General features: G+C 47.5%; 1 protein-coding gene across 3 annotated transcripts in view; it reads right to left on the reverse strand.

Moving 5' to 3' along the window:
• NUP98 (nucleoporin 98 and 96 precursor) overlaps positions 1 to 20268 on the reverse strand; it is a 32589-nt gene extending 12321 nt beyond the window's left edge. The window contains exons 1-20 of one of the 3 annotated variants that reach the window (XM_072327054.1): positions 20134 to 20268; positions 18526 to 18630; positions 17895 to 17996; positions 17594 to 17773; positions 16781 to 16920; positions 15464 to 15571; positions 14667 to 14850; positions 13461 to 13624; positions 12766 to 12903; positions 12240 to 12297; positions 10416 to 10508; positions 10010 to 10150; positions 9394 to 9527; positions 8159 to 8346; positions 7415 to 7531; positions 6272 to 6576; positions 5076 to 5189; positions 4264 to 4402; positions 3795 to 3972; positions 2714 to 2878 (exon numbers count right to left, since the gene is read on the reverse strand). In XM_072327054.1, the coding sequence (XP_072183155.1) occupies positions 2714 to 2878; positions 3795 to 3972; positions 4264 to 4402; positions 5076 to 5189; positions 6272 to 6576; positions 7415 to 7531; positions 8159 to 8346; positions 9394 to 9527; positions 10010 to 10150; positions 10416 to 10508; positions 12240 to 12297; positions 12766 to 12903; positions 13461 to 13624; positions 14667 to 14850; positions 15464 to 15571; positions 16781 to 16920; positions 17594 to 17773; positions 17895 to 17996; positions 18526 to 18598 (2721 nt within the window). In that variant the 5' untranslated portion in view covers positions 18599 to 18630; positions 20134 to 20268. Of the gene's footprint in view, positions 1 to 2713; positions 2879 to 3794; positions 3973 to 4263; positions 4403 to 5075; positions 5190 to 6271; positions 6577 to 7414; positions 7532 to 8158; positions 8347 to 9393; positions 9528 to 10009; positions 10151 to 10415; positions 10509 to 12161; positions 12298 to 12765; positions 12904 to 13460; positions 13625 to 14666; positions 14851 to 15463; positions 15572 to 16780; positions 16921 to 17593; positions 17774 to 17894; positions 17997 to 18525; positions 18631 to 20133 lie in introns of all 3 variants that reach the window. The other 2 variants (XM_072327053.1, XM_072327052.1) reach the window with 2 other exon arrangements.
• Between the last annotated feature and the right edge of the window lie 356 nt (positions 20269 to 20624).

A 20624-nucleotide genomic window follows, 5' to 3' on the forward strand; every position in this document is an offset into this window, starting at 1 on the left:
TGCCATCAGCTCCAGCCCAAAGCCCACCTGTGTGCTGAGCTGCCCCACACGCAGCATGGAATGTGACAGCTCTGCAAAGCTGCTCAGCTGCCTTCCAGCCTCACTAGCAAAATAGTCTGATAGGACAAAACCCTTGGAGAAGGGCATCCACTGCTGGCACAGTGCAGTTAATGGGTCAGACTGAAAGCAGCACCTGGCCAATAATAACCAGTGTGTGCCTAATGAGCTGAGCATCTTCCAGGTTCCAGCCCTTTAACTCTCCTGATGTGCTTCTAACACAGGCTCCAGCTCCAGTCCATCCTATGTCCTTAGATAGGGTTGTCCTGAGGAAGATGCATCTTTACAGCTGGCCTGCTTCCCAGATGCAGTGATGTACAACACACTGCTGGGAACAATGCACATAGATGAGCAAGGAACCCATGGCACACGTCCCACAGGCAACCACACCAAGTAATACAGTAAGATACTCCATTGGGCTGCTACTGAGCTCATTAAAGTCAGCCAAGAAATGCCACAAAGGTCATCGGAGGAGGCAAAAATGAGTCAGTAAGGACAGCACTTGTAGCAGATGGAGGCAGCAGGGAGCAGTGCCTGCCGTAAGCAGAACAGACTCACAAGTGCAAACACGTTTATAAACAAGAGTTTTGCTGCCCCTCTTCATTGTGCATCAATACAGAAAGGTCACAGCACATCTGTCTGCTGTGCACCTCACACTACTAATAAAATCATTAATAGTCAAGTTAGTGAGAGCAGAAAAACACAAATCCAGTTCCTGAAAGCTTCCCACACAGCAGAGTCTGGAGGAGGCCACTAAGATGCTCAGAGGGCTGGAGCAGCTCTGCTATAAGGTTGAGGGAACTGGGCTGGTTTAGCTTGGAGAAGAAAAGGCTGCGGGGAGACCTCATTGTGGGCATCCAGTACTTGAAGGGAGTGAATAAACAGGAGGGGGAATGGCTGTTTGTGAGGGTGGGCAGTGATAGGACAAGGGGAAATGGCTTTAAAGTGAGACAGGGGAGGTTTAGGTTGGATCTTAGGAGGGAGATTTTTAGCCCAAGGGTGGTGATGCACTGGAACAGGTTGCCCAAGGAGGCTGTGGATGCCCCATCCCTGCAGGCATTCAAGGCCAGGCTGGATGTGGCTCTGGGCAGCCTGGGCTGCTGGTTGGTGACCTGCACACAGCAGGGGGTTGGAGCTGGATGAGCACTGTGGGCCTTTGCAACCCAGGCCATTCTATCATTCTGTGCTCCCACAATGCAGCAGAGCTGGCTGTACTGAAAAGCATTTGTGCCCAGGCCCCTATAACCTAAGGTGGCAGTGCTGCAAAGGCTCACGTGCTTCTCCAGAAGTTGAAATTAAACCACAGACTGCGTAAGATAAAATAGAAACGCATTCCAGGTTGATTGAATGAGAATTCCTATCACAGAAGTAATGAAATCATTCTGTTGTGTAAGCAGTGAACAAGCACAACTTGCTATTTCTCACTATGCAGTGAGCAGACCCTCATCCTCAAGCTACCCAAAGCCACTGGCCAATGAAGAGACCAGCTCCAGGTGCTGCTACAGAAGATGAGTGTTCAACCTATCTGACATCACTGTCTCTGAAGATGCTCTCATGTTTTGACCTTAGAGGCACAGAAATTGAACTCCTCTGCTTCCCCATGATATAAGGTGTCAGGAGCAACAGCACACGCGCCTTGGCACAGGATCTGTGCTTCAGTGAGCTGCAAGCTTAGAGATCTGCTTTCACTGCAGTCACTCACAGATTACTGAAGGGGAAAACAAAACCAGCTTTGGCAGAGCCTTCCAGCAAGTCCTGTCCAAATGCTGGATCCTCTGCTGCTCAGCCCTTCTGCTGAAGGGTGCTTTCTACCCCACAACAAGCTCTGGAGAAGTCTCCTGTTCTGCACTTCTATGCTGTTTTATGAGAGGTTGCTTCATAAGAACCACAGCTCATTCACAAACGCCCTCAGCAGCCGGCATTAAGTGCACATCACATCCCATCAGTGCCACACTGCCTTCCAAATGGGAGCTGTTCAACTATGGGTGACAAAATCCAAACTAGTTTAGCTTACCACACATGGATAATGCAAGTGTATCGGGTGCAGTGAGGCTGTATGAAGGCAGTTAATGTTAGATCATAAGAGCTGACCAGTAAAGGGACAGAGTGCTGCCTCCCCTACACACAGGCATACACCGAAGGTGTATCACAAAGCTTCAGAAGCCATTACATCCAACTTCAGTATGCTTACGAATACAGCCTCAAAAAGAAGTTTTTAATAAAAATAGGGCACGTTCTTTGCATATGAAGCATACAGTCTCACTTACTAAATGACTGTCAAATCAAAGCAATGCACAACGTCATTCTCAAGGCAGACAGCACAAGGCATTATAATTATATAATCACTATTTACAAAAACAAGCTTTCCTTCCTTCGTTGGCAAATATGCCAAGTTCAGTCTAGAAGAGGCTCGAGAAACAAAGGCTGAATGCATTCCCAGCCCCCCTACATCCCCAGTATGAAGTGCCTTAATGAAAAAGAACATGCAAACACTCATTGAGAGGTCAGAAGAGCTACCGAGTTTATGAAAGTTTGTATACTGTTTTGCTCTTCGGTTTCCAGGCTACTTCTCACTCGAATAACCCCTCCCCAGGCACCAGATAATTCTTCACATTGCATTTTTCCAATTCCCTTTTTGTCACTGTCCTCCTTCTACCTGAGCTGGAGGCGTTGGTTTGCCATTTAAGGTCATTTGCTGGGGTGGTAGATGCCCTGGAGGTGGTACCGGTGTGGTTTTTAACTTCTTTGCTTCTGCTTTTAAAGGATGCTCTTCCTCTTCCTCATCGGAATCTTGTAAGCCGTACTTGGAGAAGTGTGCCACCTGTGCAATGAGAAGGACAAACACGTCAAAGGGCTGGCCAGCAGGGCAGCAATCACCTCCAAAGGGAGGGGATTGTCCATCTCTGCTCTGCCCTCATGAGGCCTCATCTGGAGTACTACATCCAGGTCTGGAGCTCCCAGCACAAGACAGGGAGCTGCTGGAGAGGGTGCAGAGGCCACAAAGATGCTCAGAGGGCTGAAGTACCTCCCCTACAAAGACAGGCTGAGGGAGCTGGGCTTGTTCAGCATGGAGAAGAGAAGGCTGCAGGGTGAGCTCAGTGCAGCCTGCCAGGACCTGAAGGGAGCCTACAGACAGGAGGGGGGTCAACTCTGTGAAAGGGAAGATAACAGCAGGACAAGGGAAATGGTTTGGAGTTGAAGGAGGGCAGATTGAAGTTGGATGTCAGGGGGAAGGTGTTCATAGAGAGAGTGGTGAGGTGCTGGAACAGCTGCCCAGAGAGGCTGTGGATGCCCCGTCCATCCCTGGAGGTGTTGAAGGCCAGCTTGGATGGGGCCCTGGGCAGCCTGGGCTGGTATTCAATGTGGAGGTTGGTGGCCCTGCCTGTGGTGGGGGGTTGGAGCTTCATGATCCTTGAAGTCCCTACCAATCTGGGCCACTCTGTGATTGGATGTGTGAAACACTGAGTGCAGGGTGCCCAGCATTATGCTGGTGCTCTGAGATTCCTCAGCCTCTCTGAGTACCACTGCCAGTGCTCAGTCATGCACTAAGTAAGGAAGCACTTCCACTAAATGCTTTCTGCCACTCAAGAGAAGTTTGGGCCAGTTCAGTCAGGACAGTTTACGCTGCAGGAAAGGACCTGAGATTTCAGCACAGTTTGAATTCAGCTCTTGGAAGATTCTAACTTCAGACTGCCTCTGATACTCAAGTTAGCCCATAGTGGGAACAGAACCATTACCTTGAACACCCAAGATCCAGTCTCAGGGCGGTACTCCTTGAAACGAGCGCCCTGCTTCCGAGATACAGACTCCAGCCTGCCCTCATAATTCATCTCTGCCAGTCGTTCCGGGCTTTTTATCAAGCCACGAGAAGTTTTATCAGTAGGCCAAACTCCATCTAATGTAACTTCAGCTCGTCTGTTAGAGGAGGACAAAAGCACAAGAGATAACAAGGTTTCACACAGGGCTATCAGAGTACACTCAGGAGCTGAACGTTGGGCCTCTTCATTAACTTGCTGAACCTCAGAAGAGGTTTATAACCACATTCCTGGTTAAGAACCTTGCAGATACCCAGCAACTGCACAGTGCTGCAGCCTGATCGCCCTCTGTAGATTTACATTTCCCAGTAGCTGCCTGCAAACGCTGCCAACACACTAAAAACATCCTTATAGACTGCTCCCCCCCCCCAAAACACATGCATAGCATTACCTATTAAGGCCTTCACCAACAGGTGGCTTCCTTTCATCGTCTGGGTAGACAATAACTTCTTTCCTCCGGATATGGACGATCTCATCCAGATTTAAGTTAGTTAGATTGACTTCTCCTTCAAAGAAAATCGATCCATAACCTGGAAAGCAAAACAAAGATAGCCAAGCATCACAATTTGCCCTTGAATAACATCTCCTGACAGGCAGCTTACGTCCCTGCTCTATTTCTCTTTTCCCACCTAGCTTTGCCACACCTCAGAACAGAGCACAGGTGACTCCCACCTCCCAGTATGAACATACTGAAGATGTCATCGACTTAGCTGCCAATTCTTTGGCACTGAAAGCTTTGTGTATTGATATTGCCAACAGCTGCCAACCACACCCTCGGTTGTATGGCGTGACTGGACTGAGTGTTTAAAAGCAGTACATGCTATACGTAGTTTTAATTATTAATAGAAGCAATAAAGAATACAGCTGAGGCTCTGCATCAGAGCCCAGCCAGCTCCAGTGCAGGCAGTAATTAAGAGTGAAACGACCATCAGGTCTGCATTCTGCTCCTGCAAGTTCCCCTCTAACCATCTCTCTGCTCAAGGATGGCAGGCATCCTAAAAGCTACAGCTGGTTTAGTTTGTTTTCCCACTCCAGCTTTCAGACCAGCTGAGCACTGTCAATCTGAAAGATCTCTCCTTTCAGTGCAAGCTGTTCACAATGCAGAGGCACTGCTTGCCATTAAGCCGAATTATGGAGCTCATATTCAGTTGGCACAGCATTAAAAATGATCGTTTCCAATGTGAAAATGCTTTAGGTGCTCACCTTTACGGCCTATGGTGAAGTCGGTCACAATACATTCATTTCTGTCATTGGTAAACCTGGCCAGTTCCTCCATAGGTGGGATGGTGTAATAGCCAGCTCTGGTTAGAACAATTCCTACAACAGGAAGAACAAAGAACTGTGCTGATGGCAAAGCTCTCAGCTTAAACACCGCTGGTGACTCAGCTGTCCAGGCTTGTGAGAGAAACAGAGTGATGGCTCTTAGCAAACTGCAAATCAGTGCAACACAAGCAGGGAAATGCCCCAGTTCCACATCCTGCAGAGCCATGGCAGGCTCCTCAGCATCACAGCCCATCTCTACCAGAGAACAGCAGCGGATAGACAGGCAAAACCAGAAAACACAAATACACATGGCAACGCCTGACAGACATTCTTCCAGCACCTAATTTGGCAGCTCCTTATGAGCAGATGCAGCACTTCTCGTTCAGCACCCCCTGATGCTCTTTTCAGCTATTAGTTTGTCTCACGACTTTTCAAACCATCTGTAAGCATTCTGCATTTGCAATTTCTTGCTGCTGAGGCTTCTGAAAACGTTTACTCTGAACGCAGCACTTCCTGGTTTTACAAGGTGCGCCATATAAAATGAAAAGGTGAACAAGTCTTTTTCCTCTACCAGCTTCTCCAGACCCTCACAAGTTTAACAAGCCAAGACAACCCTCCACCTCTCCACTTGTGAAGCTGTAAAGCCTCGGTTATATGGAAGTGACCTGAGGCCCTTCAGCCTTCGTCTTCCAGTTTCACTCCACACTAAACCAGAACTGAAAGTACTGAACAGATGCAATATAGATCCATTGAGAGGCACAACCATGTGGGCCCACTCCTTTCCTGGATACTTCTATAATGTTCTTTGTCACTGCTATGAACCACGAGTCTAAGTAGATTAGTAGATAGTCCTTGGTCAGGACTGCAGACAAGTGTTTGCTATGGGAGAATTACAGACTGGGCTCCTTTCTTCTCCCTTCCACATCTCACTACACCACTAACTCAACACTGAGTGATGAAATGCAGTTTGCTCAGTAACTCTCATATGTGTGACATGAGAGTGAGAAACGTCATTTGTACCCTGCGGAAAGCAGGGAGTGAAACTAAGAGCTGAGGATCCAAAACAGCACAAGAAGCACACGTTAAACATCACCAAGATTTACAGAGGACAACCCCTGCCCCACCAACAATCCAACCTGCAGGATGGACGTGGTGCACCGTCTCAGTCTCTTCTTCACGTTCATCGTGGAGGGAATCATCATGGAATGAGGCATCCTCACTGCTGCCCTCCAGGCCGTTCCGCAGGGCTGCCCGTGGGTTGAGGGCCACGATGGTGTCATCCACGCTGTTCTGGTGTTTGTGCACAGTGTTCTCAGGGCTCTGTGGGATGGGCTTGGCAATGGGGTTGGTGTAAAACCTCGTCACTTCGTGGTGATCCTCCTCCTCCTCACGCTCACCATCTTGTCTGTGGTTTTCATCAGGAGGTACCGACAAAAAGAACCTGAACGATGAAGAACAAACAAAATGGCATCAGTTAGTCCTAATGCGCTCACGTCAGCATTAAACTTCAGTGTCTTTCAGTACAAAAAGCAACTCAATGCTTTCTGTACTAAAATTACTCCTCAATGAACTGCAGAGGCAGCAGGTAAAGGGAAAGCACTTTTCATTCCCCTTTACTCTGCCTTTGCTCAGCACCCTGGCATTCTGCATCCCATCTGGGCCTCACAATGCAAGAAAGATACTGAGACGCTCAGTGTTGGCATAGCACAACGCCCTCAGGGTGCCCATAGAGGAGGCTGAGGGAAATGGGCTGCTCAGCCTGGAGAAAAGGGCTATAAGGGAAATGTAACAGCAGCTTTCCAACAGCAAAAGCCAGGAGTCAGGGTCTGCACTGACATGCATGGCAGGAAGGTGAGAAACGATAGTCAAATAATAACAAGGAAATCAATGAGGACAGCCAAGTGTTGGAGCAGAGGTTGTGGGATCTCCATCCACAGAGCTCCACACTGATAAAGTCTTCAACAACCCGGTCTGAATTCAGTGTTGACTCTGCAGAACAGATACACCTCCCAAGGTCATTTGCAACCTGAAAGATGCAGTGATTCTAAGGAAACACACTCCCTTTCTGCCCCAAATACGCTGCTTTAGAAGCATGGAACGATTAAATCTTGCAGACACCATGACCAAACACGAAGGCACCGTTTGTTACAGTCATTCTAAAACAATGTCTGACATCCCTAGAAATAACTACCTCCTTTCTCAACCATCATCTAGAGAGGGGAACAACCAGTCTGTACTTCTTTCAAGCTTAAACACACGCACGTCACCTATCACCATACCTGTCTCCATTCTCAGGGTACTCCGATGGAGATGCCAGGTCATCATTCTCACGATTGACAGGAGAGAACAGACTGCTGCCGCTGAGGTTCTTCAAAACCAACTTCTTGATGCTCTTCCTAACAAAGAAAACAAAGCAAAGAGAAATGCAAACTAAGCTCAAAAATAACTTTCTCTTTTTGTTCATGCTTAGAGGGTCTTTCAGTATCTGATTCATCTTCCTCCAAAGTACCTCCATTTAATTAAACAAGAACAAAAACTGTCTAAAGCCCTTTTCAGGATTGCCACCAGCATCCCTAAAGGCTGAAACCAAAAGCTTCAGTAGGACACATGCACAGCATTACTGCTCCATTCCAACACTGAGAATCTGATACAGAACCAGACAGGCCATGAAATCATCATCAATCCTCCTTCACACTGACAGCATTAGCAACCCTAGCAGCCCTTCTATCTGTGTAACATAGAGCTGCATACTGTACAAACTTCCCTTGTTTAATTTCTAACTAACTTCCAATGATCGCCTACTTTCACAGCTTCTTTGCATTTAGTAGTTGAAGATGACCATTTTTATCTCCCCTATAGAAAATATTTATCTCCAAAGTATAACAAACCCTGTTACTGCTATTCCTATTTACAACAGGTAACAAGAACTGATGGAATTCAGGACTTCATCTGATCAGAAATGAAGCCATACTACGGTTCTTCCTGCACCTCCACCCTCCAATATGCAGAAAAGAAGAACTAACTTTGGCATGAAGGCACCATTGGATAAGGATGGCTCATCATCATCGAGGCCATCAAAGAGTTGAGACTTGGCAGAGCCTGCAGACTGCAAAGCCTTTGGGCGCACTCTGGTTGCTGGACGTGGAGTCAGTTTGTAGTGGGTGGGTGTTGTTAAGGCCTTCTGAGCTGCTGGGTTGGTCGGTTTCAGCCGCTGGAAAAGAAAAAGGAGAATTGGCATTTCCATACCATGTACTGTACAGATAGGTGGAAGGTGACAGTACCTGCTTTGTTACCAAGACAAGGGCCTTAAAGAAGTGAAAGATATGATGGGACACCAATAAACATGAACAGACACAAAGCTGGCTGAAGCTGGTAAGGATACCAGGCAGAGGAGTCCAGCTGGGAGGGTTCAGGATCTGGGCAGACAGAGACAAAGCTAAAGCTCTAAAACTCCACACAAATATACAGGTGAGCCCACAGGGCAGAGTCTGTACACTTTCACTATGGACCTTCAACCCTTGTCAGCCAAAGACAAAGTGATTTGGCTGTCTCTGCTCCACCCCTGTGAATCCCCGTGGTGCTCTATGTGGGTGCTGTGAAGGCAGTGCCTCAGTACACTGTGTGTAGGTACACATCTGCATGTGCATATCTGTGATCCATGCCCAGCCTCACAAACAGCTAAGTCTGCAAACAGGAAAGCAGCAGCCACCATTCGATGATCATTATGGTCCCTTCATTATGGTCCTTTCCAACCCAGGCCATTCTATGCTTCTGTGTCCTTCAGCCTGGGAAGGAGACACCTGGGAGCACTGCGATAGGTTCCACTAACTAGGCAGGAACACTCACCCTCCAGAACATGGAAGGACAGCAGCCATTTATACATCCCTTATCCCTCACAAGTCTGAGAAGTGTGTATTGGTGGTTTTTAAACCAAACAACAGCTCAAGAAGATTGTCATAAGCAAAGCTCAAGCAAGATGCTACAAATATGCCAAACACAGACAGTCACACAACACGACTCTCAGCAGGGACTCCAAAGTCAAGTAATGATGTATCAAGAGAAGTAGATGAAACCCCAGCACAAGGAGTTTGTCCTGGATAGCATTAAGGAAAGAAAAGGCCTATCTTGCATCAGTACAAGCATATGGATGGCAAGTCCTTACGCTGCTCACTGCGTACTTGAGTGAAGATGGAGAACACATTATATAAACTGAAGTCATTTCAAACCATTCCCAGAAAACTGAGTTTAATACACTCACCTCCTCTTTCTTCTTTGGGTCTGACATGGGGTTTCTGAAGAGAGGAGAATCTCCAAAGGGTGAGTAAGTCAAATTATTGAGGTGCTGCTGGAGGACCGCCTGCTGAGCAGCCGATGCATTAGGATCTGTCAGTGCTGTTAAAAGAACAGTTTTCAGCAGTCAACATGGATAGAAACAAGGTAGACAGAAAAGACAACCCCTCAGCCACAGGGTCTCTGAGAGCATAGGGAGCTACAACAGCAGAACAAGCCTGGCCTTCCACCATCTTTACTTCAAACATTGGATTTTTGAAGCATTAATATGTTAATGCTTTGGAAAAGAAAAAAATCTTGGCTGCAACTCTGCCATTCCTGCTGCAGTGATCAAACCTAGATCTAAAGTCCTCTCTGCAGAAAAGGCCTCTTCCATCTGCCCATCTTACAGCATCTCATTTTAGTTCCCATTAAGATCCTACAGAGATCACGTTACGAGACATTTAAGAGCATAAAGCATCTTATTTTTAATTCCAAGAACTGAAATCTTTCAACAGGTACTGGAGCAGGGTGTCCTTCCATGCTCACATATGTCTGAAACCAGGAAGGAAGCAGTGACCGAACTCAGGCTGATGTACACTTACCTACAGCAGGCTGAGGGGCTCCAAAGCCCAGAGTAGCAGTGGAGGTATTGAATGCTGGTGCGCCAAAGGCTCCTGTTCCCAGCGTCCCACCAAGTTTAGGTTGGGTGTTTCCAAATAACGAAGTCTGTCCTGCCCCGAGTGCTACGGCATGAGAAAACTCACTATAACAATCTGAATAACCAATTTAGCCCATAAAGAATCCATTCTCAAGTTGCAAGGCTCGAGGTGTGCGTGAATGCTACAGACAACCCAGACACATGCAATTAGACCAGCAGAGCCTTCAAGGCATGTCACCTGGTTACACAGCCATTGCTGTATAACCAGAGTTAGTGAGTGATACAAAGACTTCACCAAAGTTTGAGGACTATGTTTAAGCAGACACAAAACAAGCCAGCAAACTGCTTACCTGTTCCAAATCCTGTCCCAAGCCCAGTTCCCAGAGTCCCCGTTGCGGGCTTGTTTCCAAACAAGCTATTTCCAGCATTGTTGGCACCAAAACCTTCAAGGACACAAACAGGAGCTCATTAATCTAAAGCTATTAGCAATGAAATTTCAAACATAAATAAGCATTAGCCACTCAAAGACAGCTCCGCTACAGTTAAGGTCAAATTTAACACGCCATTCCCAAAAATGCATGTTAAACAAAGAGCAAGAAGGGACTTTAGTGGTAAAAAAGAACGTATACGAGTCATGAATATACAACTGAACACATTAGTTTAGAAATGTATTGTCTTGCTTTCTAATGCTTTTAAATCTGTTACAAAACTCAGTACTTTATGAAGCCAAAAAGGACATTACGATGCTCTAACAGGCAACAGAATAAAGCACATTTAGCTTCTTGAACTGCCTGCAAGGGAACATACCCACTGCACACTGCCTATACCACACACACACCCCTGATTCTTACTGACAAAGCAAGGAGCAGCTCCGATACAAGAGTGCACAGCTCAAAAACACATCTCTAAACGTCACCCCAAGCTACCACTACACAGGTTAGATTGCAAACTGAAGGCTGTGAAACCATTCTGTTAATGGTTAATTATGCAGCCATTAATTTAGTGTAAGGACAGAATTAAGCTAGAAAACCACAGTCACAAACTGACATCAGAAGCACCCTGCACCCAAACTATTCCTATGCATTGTATTGCTGCAAACAATGCAGGGAAATTAACAGGGACACTGGAACTGCTACTGCTCTCTACTACACAGCATCAGAGCCCTAACTAACATGGCTATCTGGCTCTCAGTTCAACAAGGGATTTGGAAGTCACCACAATGGGACTGCAGTGCAATGCAGTGCTGCCCTGGCAGCCTAAGAGCTGGACAAGTCCTTTCCTCTTTATAGAAGATGAATATGGCAGAATATCCCTTTTTTCATCTGTTTTTGTAGACAGGAAAGATGTCAGGATCTCCAACATTGTAAACCCAGTCCTGCTCCCTTTGAGGAATGCAGTTCTGCTGCTCTCCGTGTCAGCAGACAAAGGCAACCTGACAGTGACTTGAACAAGTTCACATTTAATAGAATGGCCTGGGTTGAAAAGGACTGCAATGATCACCTCATTTCACCCCCCTGCTACATGCAGGGTTGCCAACCACCAGACCAGGCTGCCCAGAGCCACATCCAGCCCTGGACATTTCTCCTGCCTGATCACACACTGAACAACAAACACCACCAGTGTCAGAGGCAAACAGTAATGCAGGATCTCAGCCTTCAGAACTAGAGATTCTCAAAGTATGAAAGACAGCTGCTCTCTCTCTCTCTCATATATTTCTTAGATCTGCCATCAAACCACAGACAGCACTCTGTCCCTGAGCACTCCTTTGCAACCACAGGTGTGTAACAGGCTGTAGACGCACAATGTTGTATAAGTTCTTGGATTTCAATAGTTCTTAATTACAGGATACACCTTCCTAAGCATTAATTGAAACGGTGGGACTTCTCCTTAACTATCTATGTCATAAGTCAGGGAGCACCTCAGAGGAAAGGTACAAAGCAGGATCCAAGGTGTTCCTCTGCAGCAACACCCATCAGAAGGACAGCTTACCTGAGGATTCTAATACCCAACCATTAGCATGCGACACTCAGCAGCCAGGTGTGTGGTATATGCAGTACAGTTTTAAGTGATTGAATCCCACTTTTTTTTATATGTACCAAAATTGGAAGTGTTTGTATTGGTTCCTAAACTCAGGGTTGGTTTGTTACCAAAGAGCCCGCCGCCAGTGGTTGTACCAAACGAGGTACTGGTCGTGGTGGTTCCAAATCCAGCAGGTTTGCTACCAAACAGGGTCTGGAAGAAAGAAAACATCAATTTGGAAACTTGACAGCATGATATTAGAAGCCTGTAAGAGTTTGATTGCAAGTAAGCAAGCAGAACTAAAGCCAAGCATAACCCCAGCTCCCAGCCGTGGCGTTATATGCAACCACCTCCTCTCCCCACAGTGAACACATTAAAACCCAAATAACTGGCTATCGAGAATCAAGTTCATTCCAAACACCAAAACATAAAGGCCTGTACTGTCAGCTGCATTCCAAGGCACCCCCAGCCACATGTGGCCTCTCTTACTGCCCTGCATCACTGAAGGCATTGCTAACTCTACTGACTAGATCTGCTTAGAAGGAACTGCACTACTTCTGCACTTCCAGCACCTTAACATTGACACCACTACTCTGAGTGAGGTCAACACACAGTAAGAGGACTCTAGATGCCACTGCATTTGATTTTCATTAGTTTTATTTATAAAAAGTATGGACGTACCGAACCGCCAACACCAAATCCTGTGTTTGCTTGTCCAAAAAGACTGGTTCCCGTTCCAAATGCAGTGCCAGCATTAGTAGTGGCAGCTGTTCCAAAAAGGCCACCGGGCTGCGAGGGCTGAGTGGCCCCAAAGATACCCTAGAAAGAGGAACCCCATTAAGATAATGCCACAAAGCTTTCTGAAGTCCAGCTCTGATGACAAAAGAACAAGCACCAAAACGTGTGGGTAAATACTGAAGGATTTTTCCTTCTGACAATGGGAAATGACAGGAGAGAAACATTTCAGGAGCTTTATTCATTCAGGCAATTAGTTACAGTAAGGAAAACAAACAGAGGAATTTGTGCTCCATCCCATAATTTCCTCCCCCACTGTGAGCTATAAAGATGGGCAATAACCATTCCAAAGGGTTTTCTGAGAGAAGTCATGGCATACCAAGGAATAAAGCACATACGTAGGCATCTGGCTATGCAACGCATTACAGCCACGTAGTGTGTCTTCAACAAATGAACCCACCAATGATGCTCAATAGCCACCAGGAATTACAGCACGGAATGTTAACCAACCAATAACAATGATGGGAATTTCATTATCTGAAGGAAAACTGGGGTTACTGCATCACAAACCCCCCCCCCCACCCCTTCCAGCTGGAACAGGCACATCACAGCACATACAGGGTTTAAACAACTCATCTTACCATTGTGCTTGTGTTTGGCTGTCCTAGAGTGCTGGTATTCCCAAAGGGAAAGCCTGTGTTCTGAGTCGTCGTGGCCTGACCAAAAGGTTTGTTAAACAGACTTGTAGTTTGAGTCTGCTGCCCAAAAAGACCTCCTGTCGTTCCTGTTCCAAAGCCAGTCGTAGCTACAACACAAACAAGTTGGAGGTTGGCAGAGTGGTAGGATCTCGATGATCCCTTAGGTCCCTTCTCACCCAAGTCAATCTATGATTCTATAATTAACGCCCAGAATTACCAGCAAATTTAATCTAACAGACAAATCTGATCAAAAACACACCAGTTTTTATATGGTCCACTGGTTATTCACAGGACAAGGAAAGCTGTGCCACCTGCAGGCAAAAAGAGCCCGGTGGCAGGAAAAGGATAGGCAGCCAGAGTTCCCTATGCTGCTAACAGTGTTCTGTAACTCTCACAGCTTTGCCCATAGACAAGTTCTTATCTGTCAGCTCTCCTTGCTATCTCTGCAGAGCTTTCCTCCAAGCTGACTGCAAGGCAAGCACAGGAAGGTCTGCCTCAGTGGGCAGGCTGCACAGACAGCCTCCTGCAGGTCCATCTCTCTCAAGGACTGCAGCTTAGATCAGCCCCCACAGCAAACCTAAAGATAAAGCCCAGCAGGGCCTGCCAGCAAGGACAGACACATTCTAACCTCAGAAGCAACAAATCATCCTAGTTAACTTCACATTTGGCTTTTACGTTCCGTCCAAGAATGCTTGAATGATGTGAAACCAGGCTGGCACAACACACAAGGGTCTAGAGAACAGATCCTGGCAAAGTCTCATTAGGTCATTAGAAAAGTACAGGTTTGTGGCCTGAGAATTCACGTCTGCTCATTAGCAGGAGAACCCTGATTTCATCTTTAGCCCACTGATGCTATCCCTCCAGTGAACAGCAGCATCCTGGTGGTTCCACTTGTAACTGTATCACAGTGCCTTGTAAAGAGATACTCTAATGAACTTCTAGCCAGCAAAGCAATGGGGATGCAGAAGCATACAAACCCTGAATATGGTCAATGCACATCTCTATGGCAAACACCTGATTATGGAATGTTGATAATGCAGCCAAAGTCTAAGCTCACACCAGTGTTTCCTCATCCTTCTGCATTTTAAATAGCTTAATAAAACATTGGCATATCCAGTCACAGTTGAGCAGCATGCAGGTAGTACTTACTAGTTCCAAAAGCAGTTTTATTCTGTCCATATGAGAAACCTGTATTAGTGGTAGAAGAGCCAAAAAGTCCTGTAGCTGTGCTTGAAGTAGCAGTGGAAGTCCCAAACAAGCCTGTTGTGGCTCCTGCTCCCACAGGATTCGTGGGCCCTTTCCTGTTCGCCATGTAGTCTTCTAAACGCAGCTCCTAGGAAAGGAAAACCCATTTCTCTTTGCAAAGAATAAAGTGAAAGCCACGCCATAAATATGCTCACACAGCTCCCAGCCTGCTCCAGGACAAAGGTACCAACAACAGCTGCTAACAGCTCCACATTTGGGGAAAAAAAGAACTGCATCAACAAGACCTGAGCTGAGATGATGCATCACTGCAGTTATGCCTGGGCTTCAATTTTGTTTCTAATGGCTTTTTCAGAGTACACCTGTTTTCAAGTGTCAGTTAAGCAAACTGGAACAGGAGGGTTTCCTGGCTATATCCTTGAGAGCAGTGGTTTACATCAAAACAACTGAGTTTTGTTGTGGCTTCTGCTGTTATCTCATCAGCACAAGTGCTCCCAGCAGGACCTCACCCTCCTGAGACACAGCAAGATGCAATTTCAGCTCTTCAGAAACTGCAGTGAACACATTAAAAACCAACACAGCAACGCGTTTTGTTTCATGCCACTTCTGTGCATGATGTAGATACTGAAAGCTGCACTTGTTACAAGCACATACAATATTTATCACAGTCCAAAAAAGCTCTGCTAAAACAACACTCATTAACAGCTGTACCAAATAAAGATGTTTGAACATCATGGACTGACCTCGAGAGATTTGCTCTCATACTCTTTCATAGCAGTAATGCATTGGTGCTTCGTATTGATAGTGGTGCTAACTCCAGACTTGACCATGCTATCCGTACCAGTTGGGGGCTGCAAGAGAAGAAGTTAAACTATCAGATGTAAAATCCAGAGAGGTGTCTATTGATTGTTGTAGTTGTTTGGGAGCAGATGCTGTTCTTTATAGAAAGTGGGGGAGGTGCTGGAACAGCTGCCCACAGAGGCTGTGGATGCCCCGTCCATCCCTGGAGGTGTTCAAGGCCAGCTTGGATGGTGCCCTGGGCAGCCTGGGCTGGTATTCAATGTGAAGGTTTGTGACCCTGCCTGCAGTGGTGGGGTTGGAGCTTCATGATCTTTGGGGTCCCTTCCACCCCAAGTCATTCTGTGAAAACCTAAATTCAATACAGGAACTGAAGCTGCGTATGTCTGTTATCTTAGAGCTGTAACAAAGTGACAAGCAGTAGAGGAATTTACCCTGCTAACCCTCGGAACAACGCAGAGTCATCAGCTTTCAGTTTCACTTTGTGAAGCAGTTTACTTAAGCTCAGGATACAAATCCCCCAGCTGCACACAGGGATCTCACTATCCCTGATTATCTTCCAGCCTAGTACAGTAAGATGGAAACAGGGAAGAAGTACACAGTGCCACTCCAGCACTGCCTAAGCTGATCATCACAGCTGTGCCTTCAACCAGGCAAGGCCCTGCTCTGTCACATCAGTTAACGTAATTCCCAGCTCACTTCACCCTTAAACTGAACAGCTATTGGGGAGAAAGAAGCCTTTTGGGCAGATATTAGTTACCCCATTTCCAACAGCTCTTTTTCCAGGCCGTCCTCCATTTTCAACTGCCATGGAACCTTCAAGGACCCCCCCCCCTCTTAAAGGGAACTCATCCATAAAACACACAGGGAATCACTGTTCAAATCTCATTTACATTCCCAACGCAACAGTGACTGATAGGAGCATTTATTTGGACTCACATTCCAGAATACATTCAGCTGTGATCACCTGTCCAGGAAGGCCCACCCTGTAACATCTCACACCTACACAGGGTATTACTCTGAGATGTTTAATTAGAACAAAAGGAAAGTCTGGTTCTTTGCAGTTAATTACACACCTCATTTTCACTGCAGCAGTCTGACTAAAGGCAATTCCAAGCAATTTCTAAACACTGCATACTTGTGCATTACCTACTTTCTTATTTTAAGCTCAGGGATCCAGGTAGCGCTTCACACAAAGAACTGCAAAAGGTAACACTTCCTACAGCAAAGAGGCTGAATTAGGAGGGTGAAGCAGAACTTACATTGAACTTAATGGTTGTGCCAGTTGGAGCAGCAGTAAAGCTGGTTGGGCCAAACAGAGAGCCAGATGGATTTCCAAAGGGATTGGAAGTGGTATTGGTGGTTCCAAAGAGACCTCCACTGCTGGTACTTGTGCCAAAGTCTAAAAAAAAAACAGATGGGAACAGAAAGATAAGCACTAAAACAGCCATTAATTCAAAACTTAATGCCAAACATCCCATTTGAATCAGAAAACAGTTTGGAAATGAAATAAACTGCAAGGGAGAAAAATAAACACAGCACTGTTTGAAACCTGCTGTCTGTTAACATAGTGTAGATCTCCCCCCCCCTCTCCATCTCATCACCCCAGAGAAACCTCAGCAGCCAGTTCCATCCTGCTGACAGCAGCGCTCCTAAATGGATGTGCCCAAAAGCAACCAGTGAGGTTTTCCTTTCCTCACAAGTTTCTGCTTCAGGGAATTACAGAAGTGCTAAAGGGGCATTTCAAACATTCTTGCCCCAGAAGCAAAACCAACCATCACTACTCTACAGCAGCAGAACGAAAAGCTACAATCATGTAAAGCCAAGGGCTAGTTAAGAATAGGAAACACCAGTTGGTTACTACGTGTGAATTAGTTTAAAACTCATGGCTAGAATCACAGCTATGGATTTTGTAGCATATCACATTGGCACCTGCCTACTGTGGGCCATAACAATGAAACCAAACACTAACACTCCACGTTAACACTTGTACCAGGTCCACGCACACATCCAATTTTCCATGCCCTTCAGTCAAGCTAATTCATCTCATGGAGATATACAAGTGTTTGACTCACTTCCGAAGCCAGCGGGCTTGCTCTGTGCGAAGGCATTGCTCTGAGATGAGAAGAGGCCTCCACCGGTGCTGGTGGTACCAAACAGGCTGCTGGATGTGCCAGTGGATGTTCCAAACCCAAAGCCAGTGCTGGTAGAGGAGGTGGCTGGCTGATTAAAGGCGTTCGAACTGAAGAGCCCTCCTGCAGACAGAAACAAGCAGTGAATCATTTGCAATTATTTCACTGCTTGGTTTGAGGTTTTGGTGTTAAAAGGAATTGCTTTCAGGACAGAATTTCGCCTATAGTCATAACATTGCAGTACCTGGCTTTGCCTGGGTGTTCCCAAAGAGGCCTCCAGTGTTGTTGTTTGCCCCAAAGGCTGATGTGCCAAACGCTCCTCCACCTGAAGTACCAAAGCCAGCATCTGGAAAATCAGCACCACAGGTAAGATAAAGGCATATTCTAAACACATGTACTACAAACTAAACACTGATATGGCCTTTCTAACTTCCAAACCAAAGTCTGCACCTGACCAGCCAGAGCTCAGCATCTGAGATACACAAAGCAGCACCATTAATGCTTTCACAGCTCTTAGAGAAAGAGCCTGTGGCATTGAGTCAGCTACTGCTACACCTGGCAAGGATGCTCAGTCCCACACCAGCCTGCAAGGCCTCCATCACCCACTGGGGCACCTGGAAGCTGCTCTGCACCCATCTCAGTTTGGAAGCAATATGAGAAGAGCTGGTGTCTGCTGAAACAAAGACCCTGTGAACCAGGCTTGGGGTCCTGATTCTCTGCTAACACAGCCAAGCAAGTGAGCTGGGCAGCCCACAGCAGCACTCTGCTCCCATTACATAGAGAGAAACCCCACCTCTGTGTGATCCTCAAGCAAGTGAAAAGAACACACCAAGCACTGGAGAAATCCAGAGTACAGATTGAGATGCACGACTTACTTTGTCCAAAAGTTGATGTTGTTCCAAAGCCAGTGTTACCCCCAAAAGGAGTTCCGAAGGATTTGTTAAACATTTTCAGTCTGTATCAGCTTTCTTTCCTTAAACCTGGAAAGGAGAATTCAGTTGAGTTTCAAAGTAAGCATTAAATGATGTTTGGCATCTTCCTCACTGTTGATACTCAGCAAACTGAGTACTTCAGTTGCATGACAGCACAAATGTAACCACAGACACTGCAAACAGCCGGAACCCCTATAGAGACAAGAGCACTTCAGAGCCCATTTGTTCCAGCTTCTCAACAACACAAGGGAATGCAGCGCTAACACACCTTCCTCCAGCTCTGCTTTCATTGCTTGCTGGGCTCACCAAGCCATCCTTAATCCAACCTTCTGAACAGCTCAATGCAGCTGCTGACCAGGGTGAGGGTGTGATGTACCCTTATACCTCGTGTTGTTTTACTTAAGGGTAGGTTTAGCAACACCAAGCATGTCTCCTAACACAATAGGAAAATCCACTTCTTTAGCAAGAATCAAACTGGATACAGAATCACAGAGGGACTTCAAGAAATCATTGAGACCAACTGGCCCTGCTGGTGAAGGAGGATCATAGAATCATAGAATGGCTTGGGTTGAAAAGGATCACAATGATCACCTGGTTTCAACCCCCCCCCCCCCCGCTGTGTGAACGGTCACCACAACCACCAGATCGGGCCAGTCAGAGCCACATCCAGCCTGGCCTTGAGTGCCTGCAGGGATGGGGCATCTACAATAGATCTTTGAAAGGGGAGATAACAGCAGGACAAGGGAAATGGTTTGGAGTTGAAGGAGGGCAGATGGAGGTTGGATGTCAGGGGGAAGATGGTTACTATGAGAGTGGGGAGGTGCTGGAACAGCTGCCCAGAGAGACTGTGGATGCCCCGTCCATCCCTGGAGGTGCTGGATGGGGCCTGGATGGGGCCCTGGGCAGCCTGGGCTGGTATTCAATGTGGAGGTTGGTGGCCCTGTGTGTGGTGGGGGGTTGGAGCTTCATGATTCTTGAGGTCCCTTCCAACCCGGACCATTGTGTGAATAGGTCACACAGGAATGAAACCACGACAGGTGCTCAGCAGCACCACAGTCACACAGTACAGCCACTGCATGCAGCCCTGCGGTGCTTTCCTGCACTAAGCCCTCCCGTTACACCCCCATGTTGGCCGACACCAACATCCCCACTCACCACATCAAGTAACCTCCTCAGGGCAGCAATGCAGCCCTCATACAACGTGCAGACCCCCCCCATACAACGTGCAGACCCCCCATACAACGTGCAGACCCCCCCATACAACGTGCAGACCCCCCCATACAACGTGCAGACCCCCCCATACAACGTGCAGACCCCCCCATACAACGTGCAGACCCCCCCATACAACGTGCAGACCCCCCCCATACAACCTGCATCCCCCTCACAGCGCCATTTTACACCGCTATCCCTCCACAGCCCCCGCTCAGCCCCACCGCCACCACCGCAAGGCCGCAGCGGCCCAACCTTCGGTTTCCAAGGCAGCGCCGTAGCTCGAAGGCCACGGCACGTCTTAAAGACACCCCCGAGCAGCCCGTGGGACGCGGATCTTACCGTCCAAGGGAAGAGAGCGGCGCGGTCCGACCGGGTCCAGCCCGTCCCGGCCCGATCCAGCCCCGCCACTCCCGCCGCCTCACACAGAGGAAGCTGCGTCACAACCCGCTCCGCGCGCCTCCCAGCGGCCCCCGCGTCTTGCCCCGCCCCCTTTCAGCCCTCAGCCCATTGGCTGCCGCTCCTCGGAGGTGGTCGATTGACCCACCCACTCTGTGCTCTTTCCCTTTTCCTATTGGCTAAAGTGGAACCGAACTCCGAGCACCGGTTGGTCCAGCCTGGGAGGGGGCGGGGCTGATGCTGCGGAAGAGTCCAGAACATCCCTCCCGCCGCTCAGCCCGGCATCCGGGGGCGAAGGGGGCGGGGCTTCTCTCGGCTCGACCAATCAGAGAGCTCCTATGCCGCCTGCGTGTGCCGCTCAAAGGGTCCTCCAGGCCGGCAGGGGGCGCCACACGGGAAGGCTTCGGGCCTACTAGGGCCGGGCACAGGCCTGG

Source organism: Excalfactoria chinensis, chromosome 1 (assembly GCF_039878825.1).
Source record: "Excalfactoria chinensis isolate bCotChi1 chromosome 1, bCotChi1.hap2, whole genome shotgun sequence".
NCBI lineage: Eukaryota > Metazoa > Chordata > Aves > Galliformes > Phasianidae > Excalfactoria > Excalfactoria chinensis.